Source organism: Lichenostomus cassidix, chromosome 3, assembly GCF_008360975.1.
Source record: "Lichenostomus cassidix isolate B80296 chromosome 3, HeHo_3.0, whole genome shotgun sequence".
Taxonomy (NCBI): domain Eukaryota; kingdom Metazoa; phylum Chordata; class Aves; order Passeriformes; family Meliphagidae; genus Lichenostomus; species Lichenostomus cassidix.
The window spans coordinates 78,063,075-78,079,693 of record NC_139483.1 but is presented as its reverse complement, the minus strand read 5'-3'; the positions used below and the strand labels follow the sequence as shown (position 1 = coordinate 78,079,693).

General features: G+C 46.5%; 1 protein-coding gene and 1 long non-coding RNA gene across 2 annotated transcripts in view; one reads left to right on the top strand and one right to left on the bottom strand.

Annotated features, from left to right (window-relative positions):
• The window catches only part of TBX18 (T-box transcription factor 18), a 23,929-nt gene extending 11,812 nt beyond the window's left edge, over window positions 1-12,117 (bottom strand). Inside the window, exons 1-4 of the mRNA XM_085056402.1 lie at window positions 11,402-12,117; window positions 10,427-10,610; window positions 8,836-8,937; window positions 5,703-5,874 (exon numbers count right to left, since the gene is read on the bottom strand). Of these exons, the coding sequence (XP_084912528.1) occupies window positions 5,703-5,874; window positions 8,836-8,937; window positions 10,427-10,610; window positions 11,402-11,669 (726 nt within the window). The 5' untranslated portion in view covers window positions 11,670-12,117. The remainder of the gene's footprint in view (window positions 1-5,702; window positions 5,875-8,835; window positions 8,938-10,426; window positions 10,611-11,401) is intronic.
• On the top strand, window positions 10,825-16,619 carry LOC146440058 (uncharacterized). Its single transcript, XR_014851021.1, has 3 exons — window positions 10,825-10,996; window positions 13,623-13,915; window positions 14,300-16,619. It is a non-coding gene; the product is annotated as an uncharacterized LOC146440058 (long non-coding RNA).

The following is a 16,619-nucleotide window of genomic DNA, read 5'->3' as shown; positions in this document are numbered from 1 at the left end:
AGTACTACATCCCAATTTTAGAGGAGATTTAAAATACAGAACTTTTCCTCTATTTTACTCCACTTCAGCTAACCACTATTAAAATAGAAGATTTCAAGAAAATAAAATTGAAGTTCAACTATTATAGTTGGAAGCCCTAAGAAATTAGTAACTTGATAAATAAATAGTCCTATGGCTATTGGCCTGTGGAACTACTAATCAACATTCTGGGGAAGGCTTTTTAATTTCCTGCTCCTTGAGTAGCCTCAGAACATGCGTGTGCTCAAGCACTCAACAGAGCCCCTATGCCAGACACTGTGGAAGTTCATTCATAGAAATGCTACAGAGAATGTTACATTCATTTGGATAAACTAGATTTTGGCTAGTTTAGTACATTAGGTCCTGGCCAGATTACATGGCCCTGTTTTGGTAAGGCAAGTTTCTGGATAATCAGGGGTTTTATTAGCCTTTGAGTAAGGTTTTGACAATGACATCACAGGCTCCGATTAATTTGCTCAGGGAGTGCCCTATGGATGTTCTCATATGAAGTCTTTTTCAAGTTTCTGAAATCTTGAACAGAGCAAAAATTTTTATTGTGCAAAAGTTTATCGTCTTTTACAACACTCCTTTCAGTTCTCCAACGGCAAAACCTACAAAACAAAAATGCAGAGAGGACAGCACATTCCTGACCCTGTTTTCCTGTGAACACCCAGTGATACCAGGGGAGATGCCGGTGCAACAGCAAAAGAAACGATCAAGGAAAGATGTTCCACTACTCAAATCCACTGTGACTCTGTGCCTTGCCATTTGTCTGGGTGCCACTGAGCATGCCACGCTCTGCTCCCACATGGATTGCTTGGCCCTGTCAGCTCTGTGGTGCAAACTACTGCTTGCCCACACAGACACGATAACCCTGGCAGCTACAAAGAGCTCTGCTCATGCATCAGAACAAGTGCAATCAAAGCAGCACCGAGATAAATGCCTCCCACTCCTTATCTACGTGGCTATTACAACTAAACTGGTCCATGTCATCTCCTAAAAGCAACCTGTCTGGCCTCTGTCCTCTACTGAAATTTCCTGCACTGACACACTGTTTGGCAATTTGCAAATCCATAGTGATAGTTAGTTTTTCTTGACTCTGCAGCATGTCTTCTAATAATGGGATCTTTGTTAGTGATCTGACGGTCTCCAAACTCTAAATAAATAATGCATAACTGCAAAGCCCTTGTGAATTAAAGAGTAACATATGAAGACAGGATATGAAAGGAGTGGGAGATGCAACATCCACTCCAAAACCAGCTTAGGTCTACTGTTCTAAGTATCACCTAAAGCTACTATGAATTAAAAGCTAAAGAGAAGGAGATTCGGGCTCTTCATTTAACAGTGCTTGCACATTTAAAAGCACCAACGGGATCTAACAGTTTATCTGCAGAAACAGCAGCTTTTCCTTCATGGCCTTAAAATCCAGCACCAAAAAACCCCAGTCAGAATTCCCACTGTGTTCCCAAATATGAACTGGCATTACATTCAATTCACAGTTGAAAAGCCTGCCTCTCTCTACAAAGCCCTCACAAGCAAGACCAAAACACTTCATGGGGGAATAAACCTCTCTCACAAAAAGTAAAATTATACTTTGGCCACAACAGCTGTCACGAAATCATGGTCAGATGGATCACACAGCAGCAGGGAACCCACAGGTAGGAGTCAGAGCAAAGGCAACCAGAGGACCTGCAGACACACAAAGCTGGGATTACTTTGCAATGGCTTTTGAGAGCTGCTGCCATGATGAGGCCTCAGAGCTGACCATGAGCAGCTGAGCAGAGCATGAGCAGAGCACCACAGTGGTGCTCAGCTGAGCACAAGCACCACCATGGCACAACCATCTCAGACAGAACCAATGAGAGCCAGATACTCCTGCACAGGGGAGATGCTTACAGTCCAGCAAATTGGTGGTGCCAAGACTACACAGTCACCTCCCCACCACTGGCATGGTCCTTACTGCTGTTTTTGCTAAAAATCCTCTTTTATCCTCCCTTCAAAGCACAAGCATTCAGGCTCTCTGCAGTCACGGAAATGTGTGGGGCTGAGGAGCATGGATTCCCTCTGTACTAAGACAAAAACTGCAAGTGCAAATGCTGATGTTTCACAGCTTTTCATTGTGACAAGAACATATAACTGCCCACTGACTGTAAGCAGAGCTCGCTACTTGGAGCCAAGTCTGGGCAGAGTTACAGTCCGCCTCTGCTTCCAGCCTCGCCCCATTTTCAAATGGGGAAAAAAACCCACCCCAACCACCAAGGAATTAACACACTAACAGCCTCATTTTCACTAAAAGTTAAAAGATGTTCCTCTGCATCAAAAAATACTCAGTTGAAAAGCATGGAAAATAGCATAAAAAATATTGACTTTTCCCCTCTACTGAAATTCTGTTCAAAAACTGCATTGAAATAGAAAAATTAGCCAGCTCTAACCAGCCGGCGGGAGAGAATGCTTTTACATGCAATGCAGCACTTACTCCACAGATGGGAGAGGGATGAGAAGCATTAACAATGAGCATCCAGATCATGCACTTCTCAGTGACAACTGCAAAATTCAGGTTTACTTTTCCTTATCATCACAACTTAGATGAAACACACAAAAGCCACAATGTATGTCTTAACGACTCTATAAGAACGCAGTATTTCCAAAGCAGAGAATTCACCCTGGAACTCCCTTTGGAGATCAGAAATACACAAGGAAAATGTGTCCATACAAATTTTGCTTCATCTCCTCAGACTACAAGTGGAACCCATGTATCAGAGAGTGCCCTATGTGCAGATATGTACTTCAAAATCTCTCCATAGAGCAGCACTATAAAATTACGTCGTCACAAACTCCCTCTTGAAATACTGATGAAAATAGCAGCAAGCAACATGGAATCTGGAAAGCGCTTGAGCAGTGAGTCTCTCAGAGATGGCTGATCTCCTTTCACAGAATGCTAATCCCAGGGCAACACAACGCAAGGGGAACAAACTGGCTGCCACCAACTACTACCACAACGTAAATAGTGCATAGGAACACTACCTTAGTGCCTATTTGCAAATCCTGGCTCTATTCCCACAGATATGGGTCACTTCTCTCATAGCTTCTGAGAGCTAACACTCGAGAATAGGTAAAAGGACGCTAGATTGATATCATGCAAGCTCCCTACTTCAACGCCTGCAGGATCAAAACCTACCCCTGGGATTTCAACACAAAAACTGTGCAAAAGCTTAGACCTTCAACAAGTGCAGGAAGCATAAAGAACAATTTTAACAAGGATTAAATCGCCAGAACCAGAGCACAGGGAAACCATTCCCAAAGAATAACAGCTAAAACCCAACACTGCTTGGTGGAGACCCCACCAAGGTTTCTCAGAGCTACTCTGCCTAAACATGAGATAAAAAAACCCACTTTCTAATAATCTAAAATATACTCCATGTCACATACAGGGGTGGAAGAGTCAGAACATTTGATATAAGAACAAATAGTGGAGGGACAGTACAGCCTTGACTCCTAGCTCTTCTAATTCGCCATCCGTCCCCTGGTACCCTCCTCAGAAAAATGGTTTCTTCCTGCTTATGAGAAACAATTGTTTTTTTTATATTCATCACAAAATATGATTATTCGTTTTCCATTATTGCTAGAGGCATTCAGAGGCTACATAGCTTTTTCAATGCAGCATTCCACACTACCATAACTTTAAAAGAAAAAATGTACCCATTGGAAGAGACACTTTTCTGCTTTCTGCTTTTGCCTTTTCTGGTAATTATGAATGACATGTTTGCAATTTCCCAGATTTTAGAAATATGAAATTATTTTACAGTCATCCTTCTTTTGTCCTTTTATTTTAATACTTAAATTTCCATTTTGGGGAGGAGGGGCACTGCCATAGCTCTGAATCAGTTCAATGTGTCTCAAATCACTGTACTTGCGCTTTGCTTCACTCATTTCCAAGCTGAAATACTTAACTAAAGACCAGAAAATTTATATCCCCCGTATTATGAATAATGGTGTGCTGTGTACGCTACCCAGGTTCCAGTTCAGAATAAAAACAAAGCTAAAATGTGGGATGGAAAAATACAGTAACACAATTCTCTGCATAGCTGAGATTTTATCACAGAGAAGTTTGCAACTGCAAGTGCACTGGTGGACCACAGTACCCACAGACTGTCCCTCTGCATCGAGCGAGTACAAAAAACAGCTCACTGCTGGAAAAGCAACATTTCATCCATTTGCATCAGCTTCACTTTCAGAGCCCTTACAATAGACTCAGGATTCAGGGAAAACAACTCCCACTTGAGAGGAGTCACAAATACACAAATGCTGGGCAAACTAAGAGAACTTTGTGCGCTAACCTGAACTCAAATGGATAATGCCAAATAAGACTCCATAACTGTAGTTCTGGAAAGAAGCAGCATAAAACCTCTTTTGTACTATCCTAAGAAAAGCATTGCTAACTTAAGAGACATAAATACCCCCACATTTCTTTTACGGAAGAACAAAGTAAAATTACAAAAATTATTGTACAAATGGAAGTCTTTTTCTCCTTGTTATCACATGTGCTAGCTCAGCCACTTTCCCGTATTCCTGTCTCTGTCAATCTCGTTTGCAAACACAAATGGGGGGGGAAAATCTCAGACTATGCATCAACAAAATACCTGGCTCAGTGTCACAGAGTTACAACCTTACTGAAAGATGAGTGTGGTATCTTTGTGCTCTGCGCCAGGTCCTTTCCTTGAAGGAGAAAGTATCCTGGTTAATAAATCGGGTTACGCCAAGGACAATGGAATCCACATCCTGTCTCAAAACTCGCCTCCAACATATTAAAACTCTACCACTTGGAACTTGATGCTCCTTCTGAAAGGAGGCCAACATTTGCCATTTATTACAGGAGTTTGTAAAATCAGAGACTTCACCCTGACTAAAAACAATTCTCATTTATTAATTATTTCTTAAGGTGTCAAGTAAAACTATTTTAGGGATTGCTGGAATGACACTGGCTTACATCTGTCATGTTTCAACAGTTTTGAAGAGAAAAGGAAATATTAACGTAACACATTTTGTCACATTAGATAATGTCATAACTAAACAATTTAGAACTTGCAAACAGAACACTCATACTGCATACATCTTCGCCAGTTTTTTCAGGAGTAATGAGCCTCAGCTGTGAAAGGGTCTTGCTTCATAAGGTATGTAATAAATCATCATCGGAGCAAACCCAGCTCCCATGTTGTTCGGTTTTGACTGCAATTATTAACACCTCACGGGATTTCACACAAACGTTTAGGTTAAGAAAATACTTAAGTGTATTTTTAGTCACGTGAAGTTATTGCACACTATTAATGTTTCTTCTAGCCACTTGTGAATGCAGGAATCCTTTTCGATCGTAGCAGAAGTTGCGAGTAACACGCTCGGTGGGAAATACTGAGAGCAATTCTGCCCCTCTGCATTAGGCAATTTAGCCTTGTAAAGTCTTACTTTGCAGAAGAAGTCCTCTATTTGAGGGGGGAGTAAAACAGCAGGCTCTAATAAGCAGACAATTATCGGAGCAGAAAGTAAGCGGATTTTACATCTGAACAGTGAAGTTCCAAAATAACTGTGAAAAGTCAAGCCTATTTCTAGCACCCTGAAGCTGTACATCAGAGCCTCTCAGGGCTGAGCAATGTGCCTACACATAATACCACGAAAAAGCAAGTACTTACATGGCCTTGATCGTCCAGCTCGTTATTGGTAAGCTTCAGTTTGTCAAAGCTGATCACTTGTCTCATCCACGTCTCCCCCGAGGCAGGAGAATCAGGGTGAATATAAACACGAGGCGGTACCGGGGAGTCAGCATTACCAGCCACCATCCACTTGGAACTGTGGTAAACGTACCTATAAAACGAAAACAAATACCTTTAACCACAAACACCAAAACAACTTACTAGACCCATTCAGCATTAATAAATTAGGGCCCATGCATACAGCAAAAACTTATCAATTAACAAAACATGAAAGGACACAATTTTACATAAATAAAAGGAATTTCTTTTTTTGTTTCAACATAGTTCTGGCACCTGCATAAAATAAGGTTAAAATCCATGTTCTAATCTGACCTTAGTCTTCCTAAAATCAGTCACAGTCTCAACACTAGGTTTCAAAATGAGCTTTAAGCTGGTGTCAGTTCATTTTACAGCTCTGCTCTGAAAAAGCATTATCAATGGGAAGAATGTGGTCCTTCTTTTATCAAATTGAGTAGTAATTCCATATATGGGAAATTTATCATGTTGAGTCTAATATATATATAAGACTCTATAAATAAAGTTATTGAAGGGAAAGAACACTATGATTGGAAAAAACACTGAAAGTATGTGAAACTATGCTCTTGATATTTCTCTAGGCCTTATTAATTGGCTTGAATAGTATTGCAAAAAGGTTAAAAAATGAAAACACCAAGTCTGTATTTCATTTGATAGGCCAATGCTGATGAGGTGATTTTATAACAAAAATTGAGCCTGCTTTGGTAGAACACCTATTTTGAAGGCAGACACTTTGCAAAGAAACTTAAAAAAGCATTAATCGAGAGTTATTTTTTCAATTACAGTAAAATTCCAGTAATTCAGCTGGAATTTTTTAATGAAAACAAGGAAGAGTTTATCAATCATATCTTTGTACAATTCAGTTCCTCATTAGAAAAAGACAAGCAGCATAATAAAACAGAAAACAAAACGATCCAATGCATGTATCGCTCCATACAAGTCAGATCAAGCTGCACAACTAAGATCTAGAAAGGTGGTGAAATTCTCTCTTGGCGACAAATTCTCAGCCCCAGATCACTGTTGTAACACCATCAACTGTTGTAACATTTTTCGTTTATATTTCCTGGTTTATACTAAATGTATGCTTTCCCTAGAAAAGTAAATAAAGTTATAAATACACATAAATATTAATTTAGCTACAAATACACATTTTGTGCTACAGCTTAAGCTTCCAAATATTTATACGGTCAAACTTTGCTAAAAATCCAGACCTAGATGTAATTTTCTTCATTTCCATTAGTTTTGCTATCTTCTCTGTCAGCTAAATTCTAGGCTCCATATGACTACTGTCATGTCTATGAAATTTAACGATCTGCAAGACAGTATGTGAAGCTGCATGAACAGACAGAGTTGAAATAACAGTAATAAAAAGCACAGAAAAGAATGAGAAGTGGCATGAAATAAAACATGTAAAACAATATTTAGCGGAAAGCTTAAAGGAATGGTTACTAATACATGAATACAAAAAAATTCAAGTTTGTCAACTAAGAAAATAGTGTCCTTCATACAACTCTTGTTAAGTTACTGCAGTTACATGAGCATTGTGTACCACACTGTGAAGACAATGCAGGTCAGTATGAATGTATTTATTTTAAATGAAACGAGGTTTAAACAACTCGGACTTACTATAACTGCTTTTAATTCTTAGTATAAATATTTTAATTAATTTGGAATTATTACCTTGCTTTTTAGGAAGGTAATATTAGGAATTTAGGAACTGCTGAGACCTTCTAGGAATTATATGTTTAGATCGTTAAGTAAATGCACACATGCAACACAAAGCAAGAAAAAAGCTTTCAATTGAATTGCACTGTACTGGTACAAAGAAAAAAAGCATTTTTTCCTCTATGGTACAGACAGGAAAGACTCCCCTAACTGCATATGCTGGGCATCCTCAGCCCTGATATCAACTGCCCCTTGCTGAAAAACACAAAATCTAAAATGGTCCTAAGAAAGGTCTTACACACCACATGAGAAAATGACAAAATAGCAGTCAATGAGGTAAGTACAGGAAAAACACAGGGTCGTTTGCTTAGGAAACAAGGCAGCATTCCTGCAGAGCCAACCTTTTAATCTTGGTCTGAAATACTCCTAGTTCTAGAATTAAATCTGCCGCGGTTTTCCCTACATTATACAAAGTATAGGTTAAAACAATCAAACCCGCAATTGGTAAAGACCTGATCCTGTCTCTGCTGAACTACTCTGGCCAGGCTTCCCCCCTGGCTACTGTGGAGCATGGGATTGCATCTGTAAAGCAAAACCTTGGAAACGGCTTCAGCTCACAACAGGAACTGCTGCGGGCCCAGTCTTGCAAACTTTTCTACAGGACCAGTGGCTTCTGCAGAGCCCATCAAGCTCCCTGAGAATACAACTACCCTCGAAACAGTGAGAGCTTCAGCACATCATTTCTACTCCTAAATGTTCAAAGAACAACCTCTTTTGTTCCTCACATCATTCTTCAGAAAATAATGCCATTAATTCTTTAAATAACAGTAATTAGAAACATTACCCTTTGTGAGTCTAAGCAACCAAATATCTCAGTGACAAACAGCTTTTCAATTAAATTATACAATCAATTTGAAGCAGGACCAAGATAGCTTGTAAGTATTTAAATCAGATATCCACGCTATTAACGTTATTAATTACTGTTAATGCCATTTAGCACTAAAAAATGTACATTTTCATATTTATTTGTTAATAGGAAATAATTTCCACTGACAGGATGAGGAATAAAATATTATGACATTTCCTGACCACACCAGAACTGCACTCTGAAAGCCAAACCCTGAGCATTTGCCCACAGTGTATACACAATGTGAGGTGAATATACTATAAAGAGCTTTAACAGAAATTTTAGTTGCTTTTGCATATTTGGTACAAGTATGGGTTTTTTTAAAATGCATTGGGATAAAAATAAGAATCTTTAAGGGGAGTTAAACATGATCTTCTGCAAATTTATGTTGTATTAATATTTTCTTCCAACAGCCAAGCACCCTATAGCTTACATCATATGTTTTTTGCCTAAAAGTCACCATACCTGTATCTTTTGTTATCCACTGGCACAATATCCATAGCAATATAATACTGCTGATGTGGGTCTAAACCTGAAATCTTCACTCTCATTGCGGGAAACATCCGCCTGAACATTGGAAAGAGAGAGGTCATTTTTAATACGAAACAGACTCAGGAATGGTTGTTTAGGAAAAGTAACCGCTTCGTGGGATTTTTCTCGTTCTTCCTTTTAGCCTACAGAGTCCTTTTGGACGATTATAGTTACATAGCCATGAAATGGCCCATTCGATATGTCAAAACAGATTTCTAAAGTGCATTTACTCGAACAATGCTTCGTATGTTTGGGGATACGCTTTGGGAGTACAGCTATTACCACATCATTTCAACTTTATTGTTAGACAGTAAATCATTTGGGTTTGAGTCTTTACTTTAGCAGTACACACATTTAAAGCCCATTTGAGATATTAGTAAAAAAAGTATTCCTGGAGACATGCAAACACCACCTCCACCCAGGAAGACCAAGGCTTACAGAGAGGCAGATTGCCACTGAAGTTTCAACTGACAGCAGAAGATGGTGTATCACTGCTGTAGCAGCAAATTAGAAAGCTAAATCCATGGTGATACAATTATAACACCGCAAGGATGCAGTTATAAAAGCCAATGTGCCATGCTCTAGCCCAACAATATGGTCTTTATTGAGACGGGACTTCCTGTCTGCAACTTACTAAAGGTGAAGTGCGAGAGCTACTCTCTTTGAAAGGTATAGTAAAACTTCTTTATTGAAAGCAGAAACGAATCTACAAGCTAATTTCTGAAAAAAACCAAAACCAACAGAAACCCAAACGTTCAAGATTTGGGTCCTTCTGTGGAGAAACGGATTTATTAACCAATGAGATGGTTTAAACATAAAAATGCCCTTCTTAGCTTGGCATGTTTTTTAATCAGAAAACTTCATCCTTGAAGGAAAAAAAAAATAGTCCTGACTGCAAACTAGTAAGATACTCTTCTGTATTTTATAAACCTGAAAGTTATTGCAGTTTACTCAGTATTTACTGCTGTGCTAAAATACATACATATATAAACAATCAATTAAAAGTCGTTACTGGAAACAAAAATCCTATCTCCACCATTTCTAAATAAGCAGGAGGGTAAAAACCTGACTGTGGCTAACTAGTTTTTGCTGTTATTTCAGTGCACCTGTAAGATAAAACAGAAATTCCCCGACTGGACTCTCTTAAGACAAATGTAGCTTTGTGCTGTTTAAGACTGCGTTTCAATCATTAATAAAGCCTCTCTGCAAATGCAGACGGTAGCATATGGATTCAATAAAATATGTTTTTGTAATTTCTAATAAGTTCAAATACTTTTATACTACCCAGGTTTTTACCATGTGTATCCCCTGGAAAGGGGAAAAGCTTTCCCCCAGAAGGGCACGGCGCTCCCAGACCTCGCCCTAATGAACAGGAAACCCGAAACGCCACATGCTCCCGTGCCCATCTAACATTATCGCCATCTACCTGCCTCGTAAATCTGGAGGGTTCCCCCGCTTTTGGCCCGCTTTGATGTGCCCGCCCGCCCCGGGAGCGCGCGGGTGGCGGCCGCGCCGTGCCCGTTACCTTCCCGCCTTGGTGATGATCATCTCGGTGCCGATCTCGTGGAAGCGCTTCCAGAGCTCGGCGCCCTGCAGGTCCACCCGCGGCGCCTGCGGCGTGGGCAGCGGCGAGCCGGGCCTCGAGCCCTTGGGGGAGCCGCCGGGGGAGGCGGGCGGGGAGACCGCCAGGAAGCCGTCCTCGCAGCCGCCTGCGGAGAGAGCGGAGGAAGCGATAGGGGCCGGGGCAGCGCGGGCTTCGCCACCGGGAGCTCCCTCAGCCCCGGCCGACCCGGCGTCGCGCCAGCCCGGCAGCAGCGACGGCCTGTGTCGGCCGGGCCCGGGCCACAGCCTTGGCTCCGGGGAGGGGGCTACCCGAGTATCGGGACCCCGGCAACACGGCAGGCATGACGGCGCCGCGGCAGGACGGCCGGGCTGAGGGACGAGCCACCCCCAGCGCCGCACCGCGCCCGAGCCGAGGCGGACGGCAGCGGGTCCGGGGTGCGAGGCCGGCGGTGCATTTCGTTTGGCCACGGGCGTCTGCCCCGCGGCGTGAAACTGCGCTCCCCTCCACACACAGCAAATTGCACACACACACGTATGTAGGTGGTGTGTGTGTATATACATAGATATATATATATATACATATATATATATGCACACATAACTATATACATAATTGCATGCGTACTTTTAGCAGCACGCAAACACATATGTGTTGTATAAGCGCTTTTCCCTTTCCTCGGAAATAGCCCCCCGCCGTCGCTCCACCGCGCTGCGGCACCGGCAGCTCCGCCGGCAGCCGCCCTGCCCCGTGCCGGCGCCCGAGGGGTGCCGCGGATCCTCGCCGCCAGGCCAGTGGGAAGGATGGTGGGTGCCCACGCAGCGTGGAAAGACAGAAGGGATAACAGGGAATCAGAGCGCCGGTTGCGGCGGGGAAAGGGGATCTCAAGCCCAGACGAGCGCAGCCGCGGGCAGCGGCGGGACGCGGGGCGGCACTCACCGGCGGGGGCGCGGGCGGCGCAGCCCAGGTCCATGTCGCCGCAGGTCCTGCCAGCGGCAGCGGCGGGGGAGCTCTTGGCGCAGCAGCCGCTGCCCCCTTCGTCCTCCGCCGCCTCGTCCTCGCCGCCCAGCTTCCGCCGCTTGGGCTGCCGCGGCGGCGGCGGCGGCTGCTGCTGCTGCTTCTCGGCCCCGATGAGAGCCTCCACGGAGAAGGCGTGAGCCTTGAGGCTCATGGTGGTGCCTGGCGAGGACCGTCGCTTGTCGGCCATGCCCGCCACCCTACAGCCCGCGCATCCAGGCACCCCGCGGCCGCCGGCACCCGCGCCCGGCCCGCCGCGTCGGCCGCCCTCCCGTCCTCCCGACCGCGCAGGCAAGGGGCTGGGGCTTTTCCTCGCCTTTCTTTTTAAATCCGAGTTATCAGCCAAGTTTTTTGTTTTTTTTTTTTTGGGGGGGGGAGTTGTTTTGGGGTTTTTTTAAGTGGAAAAAAAATCTATTCCTTTCTGCAGATGCGTTCCTTCTCTCCCCCTCCTCCTCCTCCACGTTCTGCCCCGTCTGATGGGCCAGGCAGGACTGACATGGGTAACAAACGCTCTGCGGACACAAATTAGGGCTTGTAATTGAAATTTGTTGCCTTGATCTGTCAGCACTTCCAGGCAGGAGACCTGTGGGAAGAACTCGCTCATTAGTGTCACTGCGGCGGCGGGGGCCGGGCGGAGCCGCGGGGCGGGGGCGGTGCGGCTCGGCCGCCCGCAGCCCAATCAGCGCCGCCCCGGCCCCGCCGCCCCGGCCCCGCCGCCCTTCCAGGGGGCCCCGCCGCCGGGGCCGGGGGGGAGCGCCCCGCCGTCCCGCGCCCGCCTCCGCCCAGGCCGAAACAGCCCCGCGCCCCCGGCCCGCGGCAGATGCACCCGCAATGAACGCTAAAGAGACACCCCCGCCCCCCTTCGTATCTGCCCCCGAAACGCAGAGGGAAGGGGGGCTCTCCTGGAGCGCAGCGTTTCGGCCGGGAAAACCGTTCGGACGTTAAAAAATGACGTTGTGCCCTGTCTTGATGTAAGGGTTTAGGAATTATTGCTGTTACTGTTGCGCTTGGAGATTCATCGCGTTGTTATTCAAACTCCGGCTGCAGAGAGGTTCCAGCGTAGCATCCACAACCTCCGCTAAACCCAACCCATTAGCACTGAGGCTGCAATAAAACGAGTATTAAAGCGAATCTTGTATGAACATCGATGTATCCAGCCGCAGCAACTTTAGTAATAATCATATTCAGGTGCATAAAATAGTTACGGGGGAAATCCTTTCGTATCTTTCCAGTGAGTAAAACTATTAAAGGTTTGGAACCAGATATTCTTTCCTTTGCATATCCGGGGCAAATGAAAAAGCTAGTGAGATTTTTGTTTTGTTTTCTTTTTTTCTTTTTCTTTTTTGGGTTTTTTTTTCAGTTAGGACATTTTTCCCTTTTTTTTCTTTTTTTTCTTTTTGTTTTTCTTTTGGGCTTCAGAACTAGATGGAGCGACGTGCTCCCTTGAAAGAAGCAGAATAGAAATCCTCTAGCTGAAAAAATCAATGGGGCAAATTTCACTATTAAGGGGACTAGGATCTCAAGCTCATTTCGCTGTTTTGGGCAACGGAGAGAAGGAAATTCGTGATGTGGTTCGTCTGTGTCGCAGCCTTGGAGGTCCTGTTCGGGCCGTCGAGTGGCACAGCTGAGATTTCTGATCGTAATCTAAAACGGAAATCTCTGCCATTTAAGAGACGCAGCCGTTTCCACTATCGCATTTTACCTACCCTTAAAATGCAAATTTATCGCTAATTTCAATAGCTGTTTCGTCAGAGACTGTGAGGAATGGGCTGATTAATAAGTATACCCTAGAGATAAATTATCCCTTCAAATAAGGTTATCAGCGTTAAAATTCTAAAAGTGTTTTCCAAACGTGAAAAATTAGGTATGTCACAGAAAGATAATTAATTAAAGGAAAAATAAAAACCGCCGTAGGAGCACTAACTCTCTCCACATTGGAAGAGATGGTAACCTGTCTGGGAAAAATTCGTCACTACAAAAAAAATTGCCCTGCAGTGCCTGCCACTCTGAATTGATAGGAGAGCAGAAAACGCTGAATGCCTGTCATCGACGAACAGTGCTGTGGAGTTAGTTTATCTTTACATTAAATCTGGGACGTATTAACTGTTCCGTGGTCTAAAGTCTGTCTGCTCTGCCTTTCCAGCCATGATTGAATCTGAAGGAAATCAGATGTGTGAGAGTGATCGAAACGTGCTAAGCTAGAGGATCTTGCATGAGTTTAAACGCCGTCGCGGTGGAGATGAGATCGATAGACGAGAGGAAGGAAGGAAATGGATGTTATCTGTCCGAGGGCGCTCCCGCAAGCCTCCTTGCCCGCCCGCCCATCTCCGACGGCACTTTCCGCCGCCCCGCTCCGCTCTCCCGCCGCCCGCGGCCGCCGGGCCACACATGCCACCGCCACCGGTGCGACGGCCCCGGCGAGGCCCGCGGGAGCAGGTACCGATCCCCGCCGCAGTGGCCCGGGGGGGACGCGGAGCAGCGCGGGAGGAGGAGGGCGCGCTCCGCGGTGGCGGGGCCGGGGTGCGAGCGACGGGGGGCGCGGGGGCTTTAGGGCGAGGCTGCGCTTCTGCAGAAACTCGGCGCGGGCGCGGAGAGCGGGGCCGGCCCCGAGCGGCCGCCGGTACCTGCCGGTGTAGGGGCGAGTTGCTCCCCCCCCACCCCCCCCATCCCTCTCCCCCTCCACCAGACTCTCCGCAGCGCCGGCGGAGGGCGGCTGCGGTGCGCAGGCAGGGACGGGGTGGTGCAGCGGAGGTCCCGGAGAAGCCTCTGGGCATGGGGTTGCTGATCCTGCCCGGTTTTTATTCTTTTCCCTCTCTCTAGAGCCAGCCGCCGCGCGTTCCCGCCGAGGAGACCCTGACCCCTTGCTCCGCACCGCTCCTCACCCCTCCACGCCGCACAGCGGGGTGCGCGCAGTCTGCCCGCCCTACGGCGGAGGGACAGATCGCCCGGATTGTTTTTATTTCTAGAGGAAGGGCCCTTGATTTTTTTTTCCTCTCCTCGCTAGATTTCTGTAGGTTGCTATGTGGATGTTGTTTTCATTTCTTGACTTTTTGAAAAAACACTGTTTGGATTTAAATTTATCTAACAACCTGTTAGACATATGTCTGACCGATTAATTTGTTTATGGGATGATGAAAGAGAGAAGAATCTATATATATAGTGATCTGCTAATGGAATAATATATATACCCAAAACATCTTTCTGGGCTTACTTTTATTTCTGGACTTTAAAATGCAGTCTGGGGTTTTAGGCAGTTTGGTGAGGCGCTGCTCATTTGATGTAGGAGAATCACATATTTAGACTTCAGGGAAAAAAATATATTGTTTTCCACCAGAAAAATATTTTCCTTCCCTCCGTTCGAAAATCTTGAGTGACATTTACAGGAAGGTTATGGTCGTATTTTGGCATTCACAGTGTGATTTCTGCAAATCTTTTCGAACACTGAAGCCGGGTGCCACCAGAGAGTAAAATATCCACAGCGTCCTTTTCCCTTCAAAGACACGATTTTCTGTAACTACCCAGCAGGGATCCATAGGAGGGGTCACTAAGGGAAACATATTTATATCATTAGCCTTTTATTCCCTCCGCCCCCCAAGTGAGCCTAATCACTTCACCCTAAGGAGACGTTGCGTGTAAAACTGACAGCAAGTAACTGACGGCGGCTAGTCAGTCAAATATTATCAACTGCAGAAAAATTATAGACGCCGGTGAGAAAGTAAACTGTAAACCGTGTTTCTGTGTATCCCAAGTGCGCCTTCACCCCCGTCCCCTCTCCTTTGCCCTTGCTTGCGGCTGAGCGTGTGTCGGGGGCGAATTAGCACTTCAACTTTGATATAATGGGGTGAACAGCAAGCCTAGAGCCATTGTCCCAGAGATACAGATGACCCTCAAGAGAGGGTTGAGAGAAGGTTAAGCTTGGCTTAAATTTAAAAGAGGCAGGAAAGTCCCCTGAGCCCGCACCCTGAGCCCATCCCTCTCCGCCGGGGATCCTCCGGCCGGGCTGCTTTTCCCGCTGCCAGGTGGGCTGCAGCCCGACGGAAGCGGTGGCACTAAGGAGCCGGCAGGAACGGTCGTGCGGAGCGGCGGCGGGCCTTTAATCAGTTTCCGATGAGAGCGGCTCGGCCCGTGTTCTCACTTGTGTGTGTCAGCTTCCTCGGGCGAAAAACGAGCGCGGCTGACAGCGCGGGGCGCAGGCGGTCCCGGCTCATCCCACGCCGGGCCCAGGCTCGTGGTGTCCCGGCGGCCCTGGGCAACCCCCCGGTGCTCGTCCCGGGGCCTGTCCCGAACGCACCGCTTCGTGCGCCCGCCCGACGGGCTTTAGCTTAGCGGCCGAGCCGGAACGAGAGGTTGCGGAGTCGGTTTCCCAACACTTGAGACTCCCCGGATTCAAACTACATAACCCGGCTGACGGCTGCCGAAACGAGGGGACGGCGAGGCCAACCTCCCAACCACCGCAGACCCAGCCTCCAGGACCAGAGAGCATGCAGCGTCCTGTTCGGTGCTCCTAGCTCAGGAGACGAGAAGAGGGAATCGGGACGGGGAAGAGAAGGGAAGCCCCGCGCTCTCATCGCGCTCAGAGCCCTTTGTCGCCTCCAGTGACCCAGCTTTAGCCTGAACCGCGGGGAGCCTCATTGCGGCTGTCGCCAGTCGCGCTGAAGCCAAGCCCAACCTGCCAGGAGCGCAGCCACGGCGGCCCTCAAACAGCCGCCGCGAGTGGGGTTAGAGGAGGGCTCATGTATGCGTTTTGTTCCCGCTTCAGCACCGCGGGACGGCCGCGCACCGAGGAGGCGAACGGGTCGGGGCCAGCCCGCCGTGGCCGCCGACGGGGCGCCCGGTCCGCCCGCAGAAGGGCGTCATTCCCCGCGCGGCGGGTACCGGCCTTTCCCCGTGCCCCACCGAGCCCCTCGGCCCGGCCGTCCTTACCGGGCGGTGCCCCCGCAGCCTCAGGTCTCGTTTTAAACTTAGGGGGAAAAAAAAAATCGCTCCCCTGCTGCGGTGTATAAATAAGATCAGCGTACGGAAATAAAAGCTCAGCCAACCGACCGGCTTTCCGGACGGGTGAAAATGCTGAGGAACTGCATTAAAGAATTGAAAACACTGTTTAAAGGCATCCGTGTTAAAATGATAAACATTATGGTGA